Source organism: Lutra lutra, chromosome 3 (genome assembly GCF_902655055.1).
Source record: "Lutra lutra chromosome 3, mLutLut1.2, whole genome shotgun sequence".
NCBI classification, from domain to species: Eukaryota; Metazoa; Chordata; class Mammalia; order Carnivora; family Mustelidae; genus Lutra; species Lutra lutra.
Window position 1 is genome coordinate 165,265,876 of NC_062280.1, and position 15,724 is coordinate 165,281,599.

Sequence of the window (15,724 nt, forward strand, 5' to 3'; positions counted from 1 at the left end):
ATAAAGACGAACTGTAAATAAAGTCACAGGGAGATTTCAGACAGTTTTATTAGGAGATTGTTGAAAAGAAAAAAGAAAATTAAATACAATAACAGTAAACGTGGTTCTCACATTGAAACCAGGCTCAAAGAACTAGGCTACCATAGAAAAATTTCCAATTCTTGCATTATGATGTAAAAACAGATTTTTGTACAGATTTTGTACAACAAAATTCGTAATAACCTTTTCTCATTTTTAGAAAACTTTAAATATATAGATAAAAATAGACAATTTTCATAGGTCCTACATGAAGATGAGTATGTTCTGTTCCAAGGGCTTGCATAGAGCGCAAATGTGGTTATAATATAGAACTAGACGTTAATATTTGTAGGATTACAAAAGCATGGAAACCATAAAATGGGCACAATTTTACTTGTTTATACCAAAAAAAAAAAACCAACCCAAAATGAAAACAAATTCCAAACCAACCTGTATAACTAAAAAAGGAGAAACAACTTAAGTTACAGACTTAAAATAACATTTCATGAATTGTAATATTTACAACATGTTAGTAAGATTCTCTTAACATAGAGCTGATAGCTTCTTTCTTTAATCCTTGCTAAAATTCTTTTTATATCAAACCAAACACTAAAGCATTCTCAAGGGTCTCGAAAGTATGCATTTTAAAACTATTTAACCTAGTTAACAGGTGACTCTATGCAAGGAGCAGAGCAATGGCTGATTCTACTACTTAGGTAAGTTGTAGGCTTTTTAAAAAATCTTTTAAAAAATGTATGATTCAAAAGCTTGCCACAAGTCCCTCCAATTTTAAGTGTTGTAATCCTTTAAAGACTGCGTACAGGGAAAAACAAGAAATACATACAACAAGGAATAGAATCTCTTGTGCTCAAACAACAAAAGATGGGTATGGAAGAACGATGCCTCGAAAACCAAGTTTCTACAGAGCATTTACTAACAGTATTTTAAATAAAAATATTGCTCCCTTTCAAGCAAGCTAAAATAGGAACTGTATATATAACTTTTTCATTGTAGTAAAAAAATGGACTTAGTGGGTTAATAGCAAACTACACAAAAGAAATATGTTCCAGTATTGCAAGGAAGATCTAAAAACTACAGAAGCTTAGTGCCAGAGTATCTGTAATGTTAATTTCTTCTCTTAACCAAATAATTAACACCGAATCAGAACTATCTTTAAACATTTTAAGCTAGTTTTCTTGGACATTTCGGATTTTGCTATTTATGGTAATAAATAATGCTACGATCATAAAATTTTAAGATGACAGCAAAATCATAAAATGCACAGCGACTGCACTGATTCATCATATCAGTCTTTAAAGGTGTAACTCCAGATTAGGAAAAACAAAGAGAAGGTAACTTCAGTGTGTAATAAGCACTGTTGCAGCTTTACTTCCAGTTATCTGCACAAAAGTGAAAATACATACTGTAACTTTCAAAAAGACAGTGAAAATAACACATAGGCACCCTTCCCTCTGACCGGGGATGGGGAAGCACAACACATTTTAACTTTATCACTCAGTGCTACATGGTATTGGACTGATACATCAAGGGTTTGTTAGGTTCTGTTTTTCAGCAACATTAACATAATATGACATTAACATATAAAAATATTTCTGGTGTTTTGATTTACTGTTCAGCCACAATCCATTCTCAATAGTGCAGTTTGGGGCACTAACTAGGGTTCAATATACAAATAAAAGTGGCTGACACAGAGTTCTGATGTCACCAGATGCTTAAGATCTCATTCATTAATACTGTGACTCCAGACGAATATTTACATGCCTGCATGCGTTAAAACCAGAAAGGTGTCTTTCTGACTAACAGAGTGACAAAACATATTTTCTAAAATTCTCATTTTCCTAAACTCTAGTATACTACTGCATACATAATACCTTCCTTGTATGTTTTATGTTTATATACTGTACATGTGACCAACAGTTTGAATAAGAAGCATCATTATTATTTTAAATTCTCTATGCCACTACCAGTTTGGAATGAAAACATGTTACTTTTTTTTTTTTTTTTTTAAGAAAAAAGACCTTCAGTGAAACCTTTTGGCTTATACTCAATGCTTCTTTTCAGATATGCAAAATGGTATTTCACTGGGTTGTTGTCAAGATCCATTTGTTGGTCTTTTGGAAGTATGTGAAAAAAATCTTCAGGAGAAAACCCACAATTAGTTTAAAATCGAATGTAATAGAATATTACTCTTTGATTTACTGATTTTTTTTTGTTTTTTTTGTTTTATTTTTTTTTTGTTTTTTGTTGTTTTTGTTTTTGTTTTTGTTTTTTTGTTTTTTTAGGAATCCTCTATGCCCCCTACAAGTTCATTTCCAAGTTTTCTTGCTGGTTTCTGGAGGACATAATTCTGTAAGTCTGGGTGACCACTGGTACAAGAGTCTCTTGATGTGCTCAGATACAGAATTTTCAGAGGAGGAAAATGGTTCATTCCATTAAAAAAAAAAAAAAAAAAAAAAAACCACAACCCCAAAGCGAGGCCTTATTCAGACCTGCCTTTAACTCGGTATACAAGTGTCCAGCAGCAAAGCTGCAGTTTTTAACTGTAAGAAGTTGGATACCTGTACATTTACAAACATTCTCAGGTCTCTGGTATGAACCACAGGTGAAAATCAATGGAGGAAACTGGTTTTTTTTGTAGAATACTTAAACTTTTAAAGAACATTAATACACAAAATTGAGGAAGTTCCCTTAAAAGGACTTTATTTTTTTCCGAACTTTTCAATGACGAATGTCTGCAAAGTTCTTTACTATAACATGGATTTCTTCAACAGGAAAAATTCAGTACATGACAGTAGTTTTCAAATACAGTCTTCCATCTAAAAATGAACAATAAAAATAATTAATTTCATGACATTGGGGGACAAATGTGAACATAAAAACTAAGTAGGCTGATGATACAAAATTTGTGGAGTTTCTTCTATCTTCACTTGTTTAGGAAGTAACATTTTTCACATATTCTCAAAGTTAATTTCATAATTATATTGAGTTTATGTGATCAAAAATAATATAGAATTTCTAGTTCTCATAAATATATATTTGCTATTTTGATATCAGTTCAAGAGCACTCAGAAAACAGATAAGAGTATGCCTGTGTGGGTGTTACTGATATGCAAAGCTAGTTGAATTCTGTTGAATGACAATTACTTCCTCCAAGCTTGCAGAACCAAATTTTCTCTGAATGCACTCAGGTGTATCTCCATTGCGAAAGACTGAGCTCCCATCTTACTCCTTAGCAGTGTTGTTAAATATACCATGTAATGTAACTATTGTGCACATTTGTTGCTATTTATATGAAAGCTTCCTAGGTTATTTCCTCACTATCAATGAACTATATAGTCTTTCCTCCTTGAAGTGAAATTAACCAAACAGTTAAATGTTAAGATGGAAATAAATTACTCAACTTTAACCAACAGAGAAACCCACGGTTATGTGAAAAAGAAAAGCATATCAAATATTGGACACATTCAATAATCCCATTTGAATGAAGCAGAAATAAGAAATGGGAAATTAGAAATCCAGGGGAAAAACAAAACAAAATGTAAGCTCATTTCTCAAATGTAGCACCCTTTAAGCTGCCAACTTTGTGGCATGGACTAAACTTTGGATATATTTGTATAAAATATATCTAAATTCCAAGTTATAAGATATATATATAGCAGAAGGTAATCAGAAAAGGAAAATTTTCCAGGCATTTTTAAAAATGAATATTGCCATATAAATATTTGCAAAATGACTCACAGCTGATCGATAGTGTTAAAATATAAGGAAACAGAAAAAAATCTAGAGTAAGTCCAAGAAAATAGAAAAATATAATCCAAATATGTGCAGATCTCACCTTCAACATTAAGCTAATTAAATGCTTTCACATAATGTGTAGTAGACATAGTTATTAGCAAGGAACTTAAGACCAATGTTAAACCATTTTTTACTTCATAGAAATTTTGGCATGCCCAAATTTTACATTCCTATTATGTTTGATTTTGGCCTAAATTGTATAGTTGGAATATTACCTCTAAGATGTCACAGAACTCTGTTTTGTTCATTGATCTATCCCAAAAATCTAGTACATGTTCAATAAATATGCATTGAATGAATGAATAGTTCAGGTTGTGAGATTTACACAAAGTATATATTGAAACAAACAAACAAATAAAATATATATTTAACTTATTATACTGTTAACATCCAAAATCCACCATTTGCCTTCGACAACGTGAAAATGAATGTTCATGAGTTTGGTCTTATACTGGGTAACTTCTAATAAGGTGTATCAAGTATTGGTTGCCTTTGTAAAATTCATCCAGTTCAGCTTTAATAGTAACATTTACTTGGAAGTCTCTATATATCCTTAGCTTCCCAGTTCCATAATCATGTATCATCATTATTTTTAATACATGAAACATCAAATAATGACAATGACTATCTGTTCCCTGTTGTGGCATACACATCTGAATGTATGATATAATCTGAGATTCAGCAATGAAAATATATTATTAATCTAACTCAAGTCTAATTTTGAACAATGACTTAAAAGCATACAAAACTATGCTGGATAATCGCCCTACATACATTGTATAAAAACGTTTTACTTCCAGGCCTGTAATGATAATTTCCTTAATAATATTACTACAACTCAGAAGTAGCCATTGTAATATTCAATGAAGATAATAATTTCTTAAATCAAGTATTAATCAAATACCCATATCAAAGCCATAATGTTATGATAAAATTTCTTTCTAAGAAAGGATATGTTACCATATTAACATGTTATGAAGTAACATGTTATTTCTTTTTGTATGGAACATCGTCTGATTTCTTCTGTTTGGTTGGCTTGATTATACTCACCCATGGGACAAAACTATGATCTCGTTTACATTAGCAATAAAGATATAGATATATAGATATCACTTTCTAGGTTCTGCTTAGCAGGAGTTTTGATTTTTCACTTTGTAAATGAAACTAATAAAGTTGGTATTTATAAAAATAAGCTAAAATTTCAGCCATTCATACTTTTAGTACCATGTGGCTAGAAATTGAACCTTTTTAGAGATAACTTTGATCCTAATGATTTTTACTACATAAGACAACATAAATTTTATAAAAATCTAGTAATAAAGGATTCAGAAGCAACCAAAGAAGTAGAGTACTATATTTTTTACCAAACTTTTTAATTCTTAGCCCTTTAATTACTTTATCCCTACTTCTTCCTCCTTTCAACTGTCTCATTATTTCTGCTATGCTGTCGATTATGTTGAGAGTATCACTTCCATTTTTACTTTAAAAAAAAAAAAAAGGCAAATGTTTCCTAGCATTACACAGTGAGGCAAGAGACACTCTTAACTTTCCCCAAATTCAAAGTCCTTCACAATATCTATGGAAAAGTATTTGCTTGATATTAATATTTCAGGGCTCATTGAGGTTTTTTAAAAAAAAATCTTCACATATTAAAGGAGAAAAAAAATCTTGAAAAGTAGCTTTCAAATCTTCTGTGATGTCTGCAGCTTACGAGGAAGAAAGATTTTTGTAGCAAAGAGTGGGTATACAAAAATAATTCATTAAGTGTAAATACTTGTTTTAAGATGAGATTCACTAGCCAAATTCTTCACCAAGGCCTACCAGATACTACCTAATTTGATATAGTATTTTCCTCTCTAATCTTATCTATTAGTACTCTCCCCTGTTTCATGATCATGGCTCTCCTTTGCATTCCAGGATACACCAAGCTCTGTACCATGTTGGAGTATAAGGCCTGTTCTTGATCTTAGAAATCTAGAAGATAAGTACCTCCCCCTTCCCTGCTTACTTTTCTGCTCCCTTCTGTGGAACTTGTCTAGATAGAGAGCTCCTATTTATTCTCCAATACAAGCGTCCTGATAATTAACTCCATAGTACTTGTCTCACTTTGAAGTTACCTCTGGGGAGCCCACTATGTGGCTGGGATCCATGGAGAAAACAGCCATATCTCTTTTCCCAACAGAATTAGAATGACAGTATTTAGCATGATGCTTGCCTTAAAAATTTAATGCAGTCTCAAATATTAAACTTTTGGAGAAATGAATTAATGTGCTTACATAACAAAAATAATTATCTTTAGCATGATAGAAATTTTAAAGTCTATCGGAAGCTAAATTTAATTTTTTTAAATTTTTTTGCAGGGGTGGGGTAGGACAAAGGGAGAGGGTGAGAGAGAATCTTAAGCAGGTTCCACAGCCAGCATGGAGCCCTATACAGGACTCAATCTTACCACCTGATATCTTGACCTGAGCCAAAATCAAGTGGGAAGTTTAACCAACTGAGCCACCCAGGCGCCCCTGAAACTACATTTCAAAATAAAACTATATTCATTTAAAAATATAGCAATAATAATTCTTTTGTAAGCATCTTACCATAGATCATATACAAAATACATTTATAAAAATTATATACATTATATTTATGTGCTCAATATCTGATCCACCACAATTCCACTTTTAATAAATGTCTCCTTGCATTTTTGACTAATATTCCTAACAGATGGACAAATGCAGCAAGCATTAAAGATGCCAGCCATAAAATAGATCCCACCTGCTACAGTTAAGGCATTTCCATGATTAAATAATACTTAGGCATCAGAGATTATCTGCCTTAGAACTAACTGGAAGCAGATATATACCAGGCAGAGACAGACTTTGGAGAGTAACTCTCTCTCTTTTTGACTACAAAGCCTAATTTTCAAATCATTTCTACACTATAATTTTATCATCTTTATTGAAACATACTTACAGATGACACAAAGTCTGTAAGGGAAAAAAAAAAAATTTAACTAATTTTATATTGCTCCAGAGAAGTTAAATTGGTCCTTCAATCCAGAGCAAATAGCCTCATATGTATGCACCTAGAAAGCTAACTACAGGCCTCTGAATTATGGGACTGTGGGTCTATCTCAGGCTTCTGATAACAAACCACCTGAGTGAAAGTTGAATGGCAAGGGTGTTAGCAAAGATATATGGGCCCATAATTCAAACTGAGCTATGTTTTTATGTCATATAATAATGGTTTCAATACTCCCCTTCTTGAGTCTTCCAACAGCAAGCAAAGCCATGGGGTCATTGAGAAGGCTCTACAAAAATGAGCTACACAATGAAGGTCATTACAATCCCTGGAGTGCTTCCATGCACTAAGACTTCGTTATTCAGAGGTATGCAGTTTGCATCTGAAAACTCAGAGGACTTATTTATATATTTCGTTTTAAGGGCTGCCCTTTGTGCATTAAACTTACCTTCTAACTAGATAATCTCACACCTATCCACTATTTTTCATACTGTATTTATTTCTGCACATGTTGACCACAGAAAATTGTCTATTTCTTTCTGATGCTGGGCCAGGTTTACCAAACAGTTATTCCTTGCTATCTCAAATGGATGAGAGCTCTTCTTTAAGATCCAGGAAATTAGTAATAAAGGCAATGATTTTTATTAAGTATAGCTAGTATGTGCTCAGCATTTGTGTTCAAGTCACTTTATAGATTTTAAGCCTAAACTTCCCATCAACTCAACAAAACAGGTCTTCTTAGTGCCTTTTATTTTTTCTAACATATTTTATTTATTTGAGAGAGAGAGAGAGAGAGCACATGAGTGATGGGGTGGGGTATGCAGAGGCAGAGGGAGAGGCAGTCTACCGGTTGAACAGGGAGCCACAAGGGACTCCATCCTAGAACTTGATCCCAGGACCCCAAGATCATGACCTGAGCCAAATGTAGACACTTAACCAACTAAGCCACCCAAAGGCCCCTTCTTAGTCCCTTTTTAAAGAAAGCTATTAAGCTTGACGAACTTAAGTATCTTACACACTTTCACAGAGCTAGCAAAAAAAGTTGCAGGGATTTGATATTCGTGTGAATCCAAAGTCCACATCCATTCCATTATGTTTCTTTCCTTTAATAAGTAACTGGCCTCTCAGGGGAAGAAATGCAAGGGCTCTGACTTGTAGAGGTAAGATCTTGGCTCTCAGCCCCACCAACCTGCCTGCCCTGTGGATCTCTTCCGTGCTATCTTCCCCAAGACAGGATCTTTCTTTTAGCATGCAGAATTTCAGTGGAATAAATTGAAATGAGAACTAGAATTCTGATGGCTTGGTTTTAGAGAAAATATCTTCCTTTAACACTATGATTATTTGCTTTTGTATGGGAGGTTGACATGACAGAAAAATCATTAAGCTACACTATGCATGGGAGTACTTAATTAAAAAGTCTGTTCTAATTAAAAGCATTTGGGAGTAGGGAGTGAATGAAACTATTTAAATTACAAATTCCTAATAGTTCCAAAGTTCATTGTGATCTGATGCTTACAGCTATGACTTGGTGTATAAGAAAGTATCCAGATCACGGAATAGCTTATTGGAGGTATAAATTTTTATATGCTATTTACTGTTAACTATGCAGATTAAGATTTATAGGAAATGATATATATATATATATATTTATATATAATTATATTATATAATATTTATAAATATATATAATTATATATTATATATTATATATAATTATATACTATATATATTATATAGTATATATTATAGATAATGATATATAGATAGATAATAAAATGGATATAGATAATCCATTTTTGTAAAAATGGATCTCAGATTTTAGTATTAAAGTTGAAGCCAATGGTGGCTCAGTCAGTTAAGCATCTGATTCTTGATTTTAGCTCAGATCACTGGGCTCTCTGCTCTGGGAATGGAATCTGCTTAGGAGTCTCTCTCCCTTTCCTTCGGTCCTTCCCTGTCTCTCTCTCTCTCTCTCCCTTTAAAAAAATATAAATAAATAAAGTTGAAGCCCTCAGATTTGACCTTTAAGTATATTGTATATTAAGCATATAGTATATTATTTGCTGTGGCTAAAGAGGAAGCAATAGAGAATCTGTCACAAAATTTCCAATTTGGTTTGTTTTGTGTTCATGTATTAATTTTACTGTTTTGATGCAATATTTTCTGATGCAATGTTTTTGCAGGTCTTATAGAATTATTGGTAATAACTAATACAAATAGATATAGGATTTAGCTTTCATTCTATATATACTTTAAAACTAGAGTATTGAAGAGCTTGATCATTTATTTTTAAAACTAATGAAATTTGTTCAATAACAATCACATTCTATAATAAGATTTTTATATTAGAAGACCGCATACAAATTGGAACAACTTCAAATTGTTTCGTTGGGTGACACCAGAAATCCAATTCTTTCATTGTATGAAAACTATGTGAAATCATTAAAAAGGGAATATGTTAGTGAAAGGTATCACACAATATGCAAATAGATGTATATTCTAGTTTTGAATAGAACTCCCTTGGAAACATCTACCAGGGTCTCCGACATGTCTTTTGCACAAAGGGCTTAATAAATTACATTTCCTGTTAGGAAGTAGCTTTATTAAAAAAGGCATCTATTTGTTCAAAACTTATATCCAGACACCTGTATCTAACAAAATTTGCTGCTTTCACAAAACAGTTGTATGTGCACATATCTCACTACTATTGAGCTCAGGAAAATATTAACATAACCCAGGGCAAACATATAAGATCATATATCCACAAAGTTTAATATTTACTTAAAGAATATTAGTTTAATACTAGCCCTGAGCCTCTCTCAACATAATGTCTTAATCATGTGAAGTAAGAGAAACCAAAACAAGTGATGAAAACAAATGTTAATGATTCATGTGATATTTGATAAGACAACCAGAGGAAGTCAAAATAAAAGCAAACAAACAGGAACAGATGGGAAGGATCTTTGTCAAGTCATAACCCCTTTTCTAAAACCCCCAAAGGAAGAAGCTAATTAAAGAAAATATTGTTTCTTGCTTTTTTTTATAATTTTATATTTAGAGTAAGAACATTCTGCAACTGCTAAAGCAAAGAAGCAGAGACACAAAGTCTACATTTAACATGAGAAATATTTTAAGAGAGATTGATGTTCAGTACAGGCCCTTTTATAAGAGGATTCTGAGTAAATATCATTTCTTCTCATGAAATGCAGCTAATAACTGTCCAAGTGATTTCCAGAAGTTATATTCAAGGTTGGGTTCAAAGATAATTAAAAAGTAAAAACTAAAAAAGTTGCAACAGAGTTTGAATTTTCTGTAACTCAGGTTGTAGCTGCAGAACCTGCGGCCCATAGAGTTGGGCCAAAGTGAGAGGGGGCAAGACCCCAGATCTCTTTTGACTTCTTTCCACATAAGCACCTGGTGCTCTTCTAGAGAGAGGGCAAGGACTTGTGTACACAAGAGTCCTGCAACAAGTGCATTCTGTCTGTATAAACCAAATATACCAGGACAAGTAGTAGGTAATGGGCTACCTAATGGAACAATGTGGCTCAGCTTACTGGAAATCAGAGCAGGTAATATCACGTTTATCAAAAGCTAGTACAAAGTAAATTTCTTCTGGTTAACAGTGAAGACAAAAAAGTGTAATCAAAAACTGCTATTATAAGTTTTTCAGTTTCCTTTAAAGGGGAAAGTAAAGGATAGAATATGGTCTAGTTTAAAACATGTTTTTAGAAGATCATCTAAAGCTATAATATACATGTTGAAATGTAACTAAGCTTTCGCCAAAGATAATAAAAGTGCAACTCCACGTGAAGGGACTTCATATCAGACTTTACGTAAGCACCAGAATCAAGAAGAGACCTGAACTTTGACAACTGTAGAGTTTGAAGCAGGTGGAACCGGACTGTAGGTATTATGTGGCTAGAAAGGATCATCACTGGGCAAGCTTGTCTAATCACAACACACTTTCTAATTGGGACACAAAAGAGATAACCAGTAAGGAAAGCTGGACTGAAGAATGTTCAGGGAAGGCATTTGAAGATCTGCAGATAGTTGTGGTTACTCTCAGCTGGCGTGGAGTTAGTCAACTCCAGCCCTAGGCAAAATACTTTTCCCAAATGGCTAGACCAGCTTAAAATATCTCAGTTCCTCTGAGAAATGATATTCTTGTTGTCAGTATCTTAAAGAAGCCCTTTGCCTGCATTTTAGGCTCAATGATGATGTCGATGCTCTCTGTGGGAAGAGAGGAATTTACTACCCAAGATTAAGATAATCCCACTTTACTGGGTACTAAAGATATTTTATTCTGTAACTCAAGAATCTTCCCCAGTTGGGGTAAAAACGTGGACCCCATGGTTCTATGAACTAATACCTATTTAAGAACTTCTTATTCTTTTTTTTTTTAAAGAACTTCTTATTCTTAAAACCATATCTCCATGACCACAACCAAGCAAAACAGATTTAAAAAAAAAATCATCATCATCAACTGTCTACTGTTTATTTGTGCAATAGGGAACAGGCCATTCTATACTTAATGTTAAGAAATTAGCCCTCTGACACAATGTTTTAATCATGAATAATCAGCTTATACTCATGGAGACAGGGTTTGGATCCCATATATTGTATTACTAGAACTTAAGTGTTGTCACAACTACGTGTCATAGGATTCAAATACTTGTCCCCCCAAGTTGCTTTCACTATGCGAGCACTTAAAGCTTCACTATCCTAGAGACATTGATTAAAGCCTGGCTATAATAAACTTAAGGGCAGATAACATACTATATGGTTTTGTGTGTTACTAGTTCCTTGAACATTGCCTGGAAACTTGCAAGTGCTCAATAAAAATATACAGAAGGAGCTATCAAACTAACATCACAAAATGAGGGGAAGATGGATATTGTGTGCCCCTGAATGTATACCTTGAGAAAAACACAATCTTATGTAGGTGGTACATGGGCTTAGAATACATGGCCCTAGCCGAATCACGAGGAAACATCAGATGCAAACATGCAACATGATGAATGCTCTATTTAGACTGTGTTCCCCCAAATGTCAACTTTATACATTTCTTAAAGTTCAAGGAAGAGCTCAAGATCAAGGAGACTAAAGAGAAATGACAACTAAATATAATATGTGATACTAATTTGGACTCAGTAATGCTATAAAAATGCTATAAGGGACATGATTGGGTCAAATTACAAAATTAGAATTTCGGTGTCAGATTAAATAAGAGTAGGGTGACAAGGAAGGATTTAGTGAGCTGATAAATATTCTGTGGTTATGTATAAGAGAATATCCTTGTTTTTAGTTAACTGCCCCCTGAAATAGGTATGGGTATGTATTAGCACGTAAAGGGTACAGATTTATACAACTTCTGCTCAAATGCTTCAGAAAATACTACGCAGATAGAAATAATAATAAAGGGGTGCCTGGGTGGCTCAGTGGGTTAAAGCCTCTTCCTTCAGCTCGAGTCATGATCCCAGGTTCCTGGGATCGAGCCCCGCATCAGGGCTCTCTGCTCAGCAGGGAGCCTGCTTCCTCCTTCTCTGCCTGCCTGTCTGCCTACTTGTGATCTCTGTTTGCCAAATAAATAAATAAACTCTTTAAAAAAAAAGAAAGAATTATAAAGCACATGGGAACAAAATATTAATAATAGGTGAATCCTATTATCTCAGTACAATTGAGAGTTTTAATAGTTTTTTTGAATTTTTCTGTGAGTATGGTTTTCTTTCAAATACAAGTTAAAAAATAAAATAGTTTGCCTAGATGGTATAAAGTTTATTATTTCCCAATGTCAGGTGTTTATTAATAACTCATTGAGGATATACACTCTCCACTATCCACATACACTGTTTCACTGATTACGTGGACAGTAATCTCATAGTAAATGTTTTCTGCTTAACAACAAGGCTTTTGAGAAGTCCTATTCAAGTATTAGATAGTAAGATTATGCTTAGTGATTTTCCTAATAGAGTTCTCCTGAAAGACCAGGTTCAGTTTCATGAAATTTACTGGACTGAGGGTGTGGACATAAGTTGGATTCTGGTCTATTGGTCCATTTTGTTTTAATGGTAAATTTACAATTGTAAAGTTTATGAAGTCTGCTTAACTGATTACCTGTTAGTTAGTTAGGACTATGTACGCTAATGTGCATTTGTTGATAAACGGAAAGTACTGTTCCGATTATCTGTGTTTGAAACACAGGTTATCTTTTAAAAGTTTATCAAAAATAAACAAAAAGCAGAACACAGACCTCTTTAAAGTTTTGTTTTGTTTCTGTAAACAAAGAAAAATTCTATCGCTGGTAGGTCTACTTAGGTAAAACATTTGTGTGTGTGTGTGTGTGTGTGTGTGTGTGTGTTCTAATTAAGCATTCATTAGTAAGAAGTGGGAAACCATCACGGTGCTTAATGTACCAGTAAGTGAGAATGGGGTGCTTTGCACTTAGGTTACCTTGTCCTGATTGGAAGGTGAGACCTCCCAACTTCAGCAAAGTAAAGCACAGTAAAAGCTCTCATTACTTTCTCCATTCTTCTATTCATTTCTGGAATGAAGAAGACTAAGACACGGGTATGTAAGGAAATAATCATTTGAGGGTATATCTGAACCTGTATGATGAATGGATAAATTATGTACTATGACTAATTAACATAGAACATAGAACAAGGTGATGCCTTATTTGATAAAACAAAATATTGCAGGAAATAGAAATGGATCTTTCAAAACAAGCATTTGTATCCTTCAGAATTGCAAGAAACAGTCAAAATCCTCAGTGAATAAATTGTTTTCAGAATAAACTTATGTATTATCTCTAGGGGAAAAAAACAAAGGTGACAATTAGAAGAGCATTTCTTGCAGAGTCTAGTTATTTTAAGTTTGGAGGGGGAAAATCATCTTTCTTCTAAAACTTAAGCACTTTTCATTTTTTTCCATTTTCTCTATCATGATTAAATGAGCAATTTTAATAAATTCATATTTGTTTAGGGAAGTACCTGTAAGTGAATAAAGTTCTAAATCTCTAGAGCTTTATTTAACACATTTATACAATACTGAACCAAAATACTGGTCTAGTGCTAAACTTGACAAATGACAGACTTCCATGAAAAGGCCTCAAATTTTTAAAATAAATATGATAACTGTTGTAACTAAAGAAATGACACTTTTGTGGAGAATAGCTTTTCTTTATATCTTATCTAAAGGAATCATCAACTGTTGTTGATAGGTAGATGGTATATAGGTAAGAACAGTAACATGTTATACAAGAATTATTAAATAAGGCAGCTCTCTGTGCACTCAACTTTAAAATTAACCCACAAGGGATGAGCCCAGAGAAGTGTAACATTATGTTAAAGAGACAGACTAGCAAACAGACAAGGAAATGTGTTGACAGAATGTTCACATGTAAAGAAAGAATATGAGACTCAATAGAGGGTTTGTCCAGAAAGGTAGCCTAGAGAAAGCAGTTCTGCTGGCATGTTTTTCAAATGAAAGCACTAATAAGGGAGGAGGTTCCCTTCAAAGACTGATGTATACATCTGGTCTACTTTTAAGATATATTCTTGACTCCAGAAAATATTTGATTATATAATACTCCTTGTCCTAATCCCATTCTTGGCAGATAATTTGACGATTTTATTTTCTGCATAGCCACTTTGGTAGTAATCCTCTAAGATGGCCAGTAATGCTCCCTGCCTCCCAATATTCATATCCTCATGTGATCCCCATCTCCTTTAAGTGTGACTGTATCTAGGCCCTTGCTTCTAATGAAGAGAATGTGGAGGCAAAAGTGGAGGAAGATCATTCCCAAGCTTAGGTTATAAACAACCAACGTTTATCTTGCCGGCAGACAGTCTCCTTGGATCTTTTCACTTCCTTGATCTGCTGAAGCAGACTGCCATGTACTGAATTGCCCAATGGAAAGTTCTGTGGCAAAGAACGGATGGTGGTCTCTGGCCGGTAGCCAACAAGGAAACTGAGGCTCTCAATCCAACACGCTTGAGGATGGGAGGCATGCCAATAGCCACATGAATAAATTTGGACATGAATCTTGCCTCAGCTGAGTCTAGAGTTGACTGCAGTCCTTTCCAACAACTTATTGTAGCCTCGGAGTGATCTCAGAGCAGATGACCCAACTAAGCTATTCCCAGAGTCTTCACCTATAGATACTGTGAGATAATAAATGTTGTACACCATGAAGTTTGGAAGTAATTTGTTGTGCCATGGCAAATAATTAATACTCCTTCCTTTGTAAGAAACATGTGCTGCTCAATGTCACAACAAAATATTTCAGTTCTTGTGACTTACAGTGTTTTAGTATACTACCTCCGTTTGCTTTCCTCTGAAACCCAGAACAAGATTAATGACCCGACTCTGGGTCATGTGAATTCACCCTGCCAAGTGCCACTTTGTGAGTTCTCTTGGAAGCTTGCCTACACTTCAGAGAAATAGAAAAACCAACCTGTGTGTTTGCCAGTACAATATCTGTCTTACTACATCAAAATAATTTTTTAATCTTTTTTTTTTCTTTTGATTTATTTATTTTAGAGAGAGACTATGTGCCAGGGGTGGGAGAGGGGCAGAGGGAGAGGAAGACACACTCTCACCCAGATTCCCCGCTGAGTGAGGCTGGGGGCTACATGGGGCTGGATCTCAGGACCCTAAGAGCTGAAACCAAGGGTCAGCTGCTTAAGCGAGTGAGCCATCCAGGTGCCCCTACATCAAAATAATTAAAAAAAAAACAACAAAACAAAACACCTCTTTGATTTGCTACTAATGGAATAAACTATTCTAAATCACAGAATATTTTCACAACTTTGTTTTGTCTTTTAAATATAGATATTATATATAAAATATATATTAAATATGTCTATCTTCTGTT

The 15,724-nt window shown here is 34.0% G+C and overlaps 1 protein-coding gene across 1 annotated transcript in view; it reads right to left on the minus strand.

The window, feature by feature from the left end:
• Positions 1 to 30: 30 nt before the first annotated feature.
• DACH1 (dachshund family transcription factor 1) overlaps positions 31 to 15,724 on the minus strand; it is a 426,141-nt gene continuing 410,447 nt past the window's right edge. Inside the window, exon 11 of the mRNA XM_047720113.1 lies at positions 31 to 2,855. Coding sequence (XP_047576069.1) covers positions 2,818 to 2,855 — 38 coding nt within the window. The 3' untranslated portion in view covers positions 31 to 2,817. The remainder of the gene's footprint in view (positions 2,856 to 15,724) is intronic.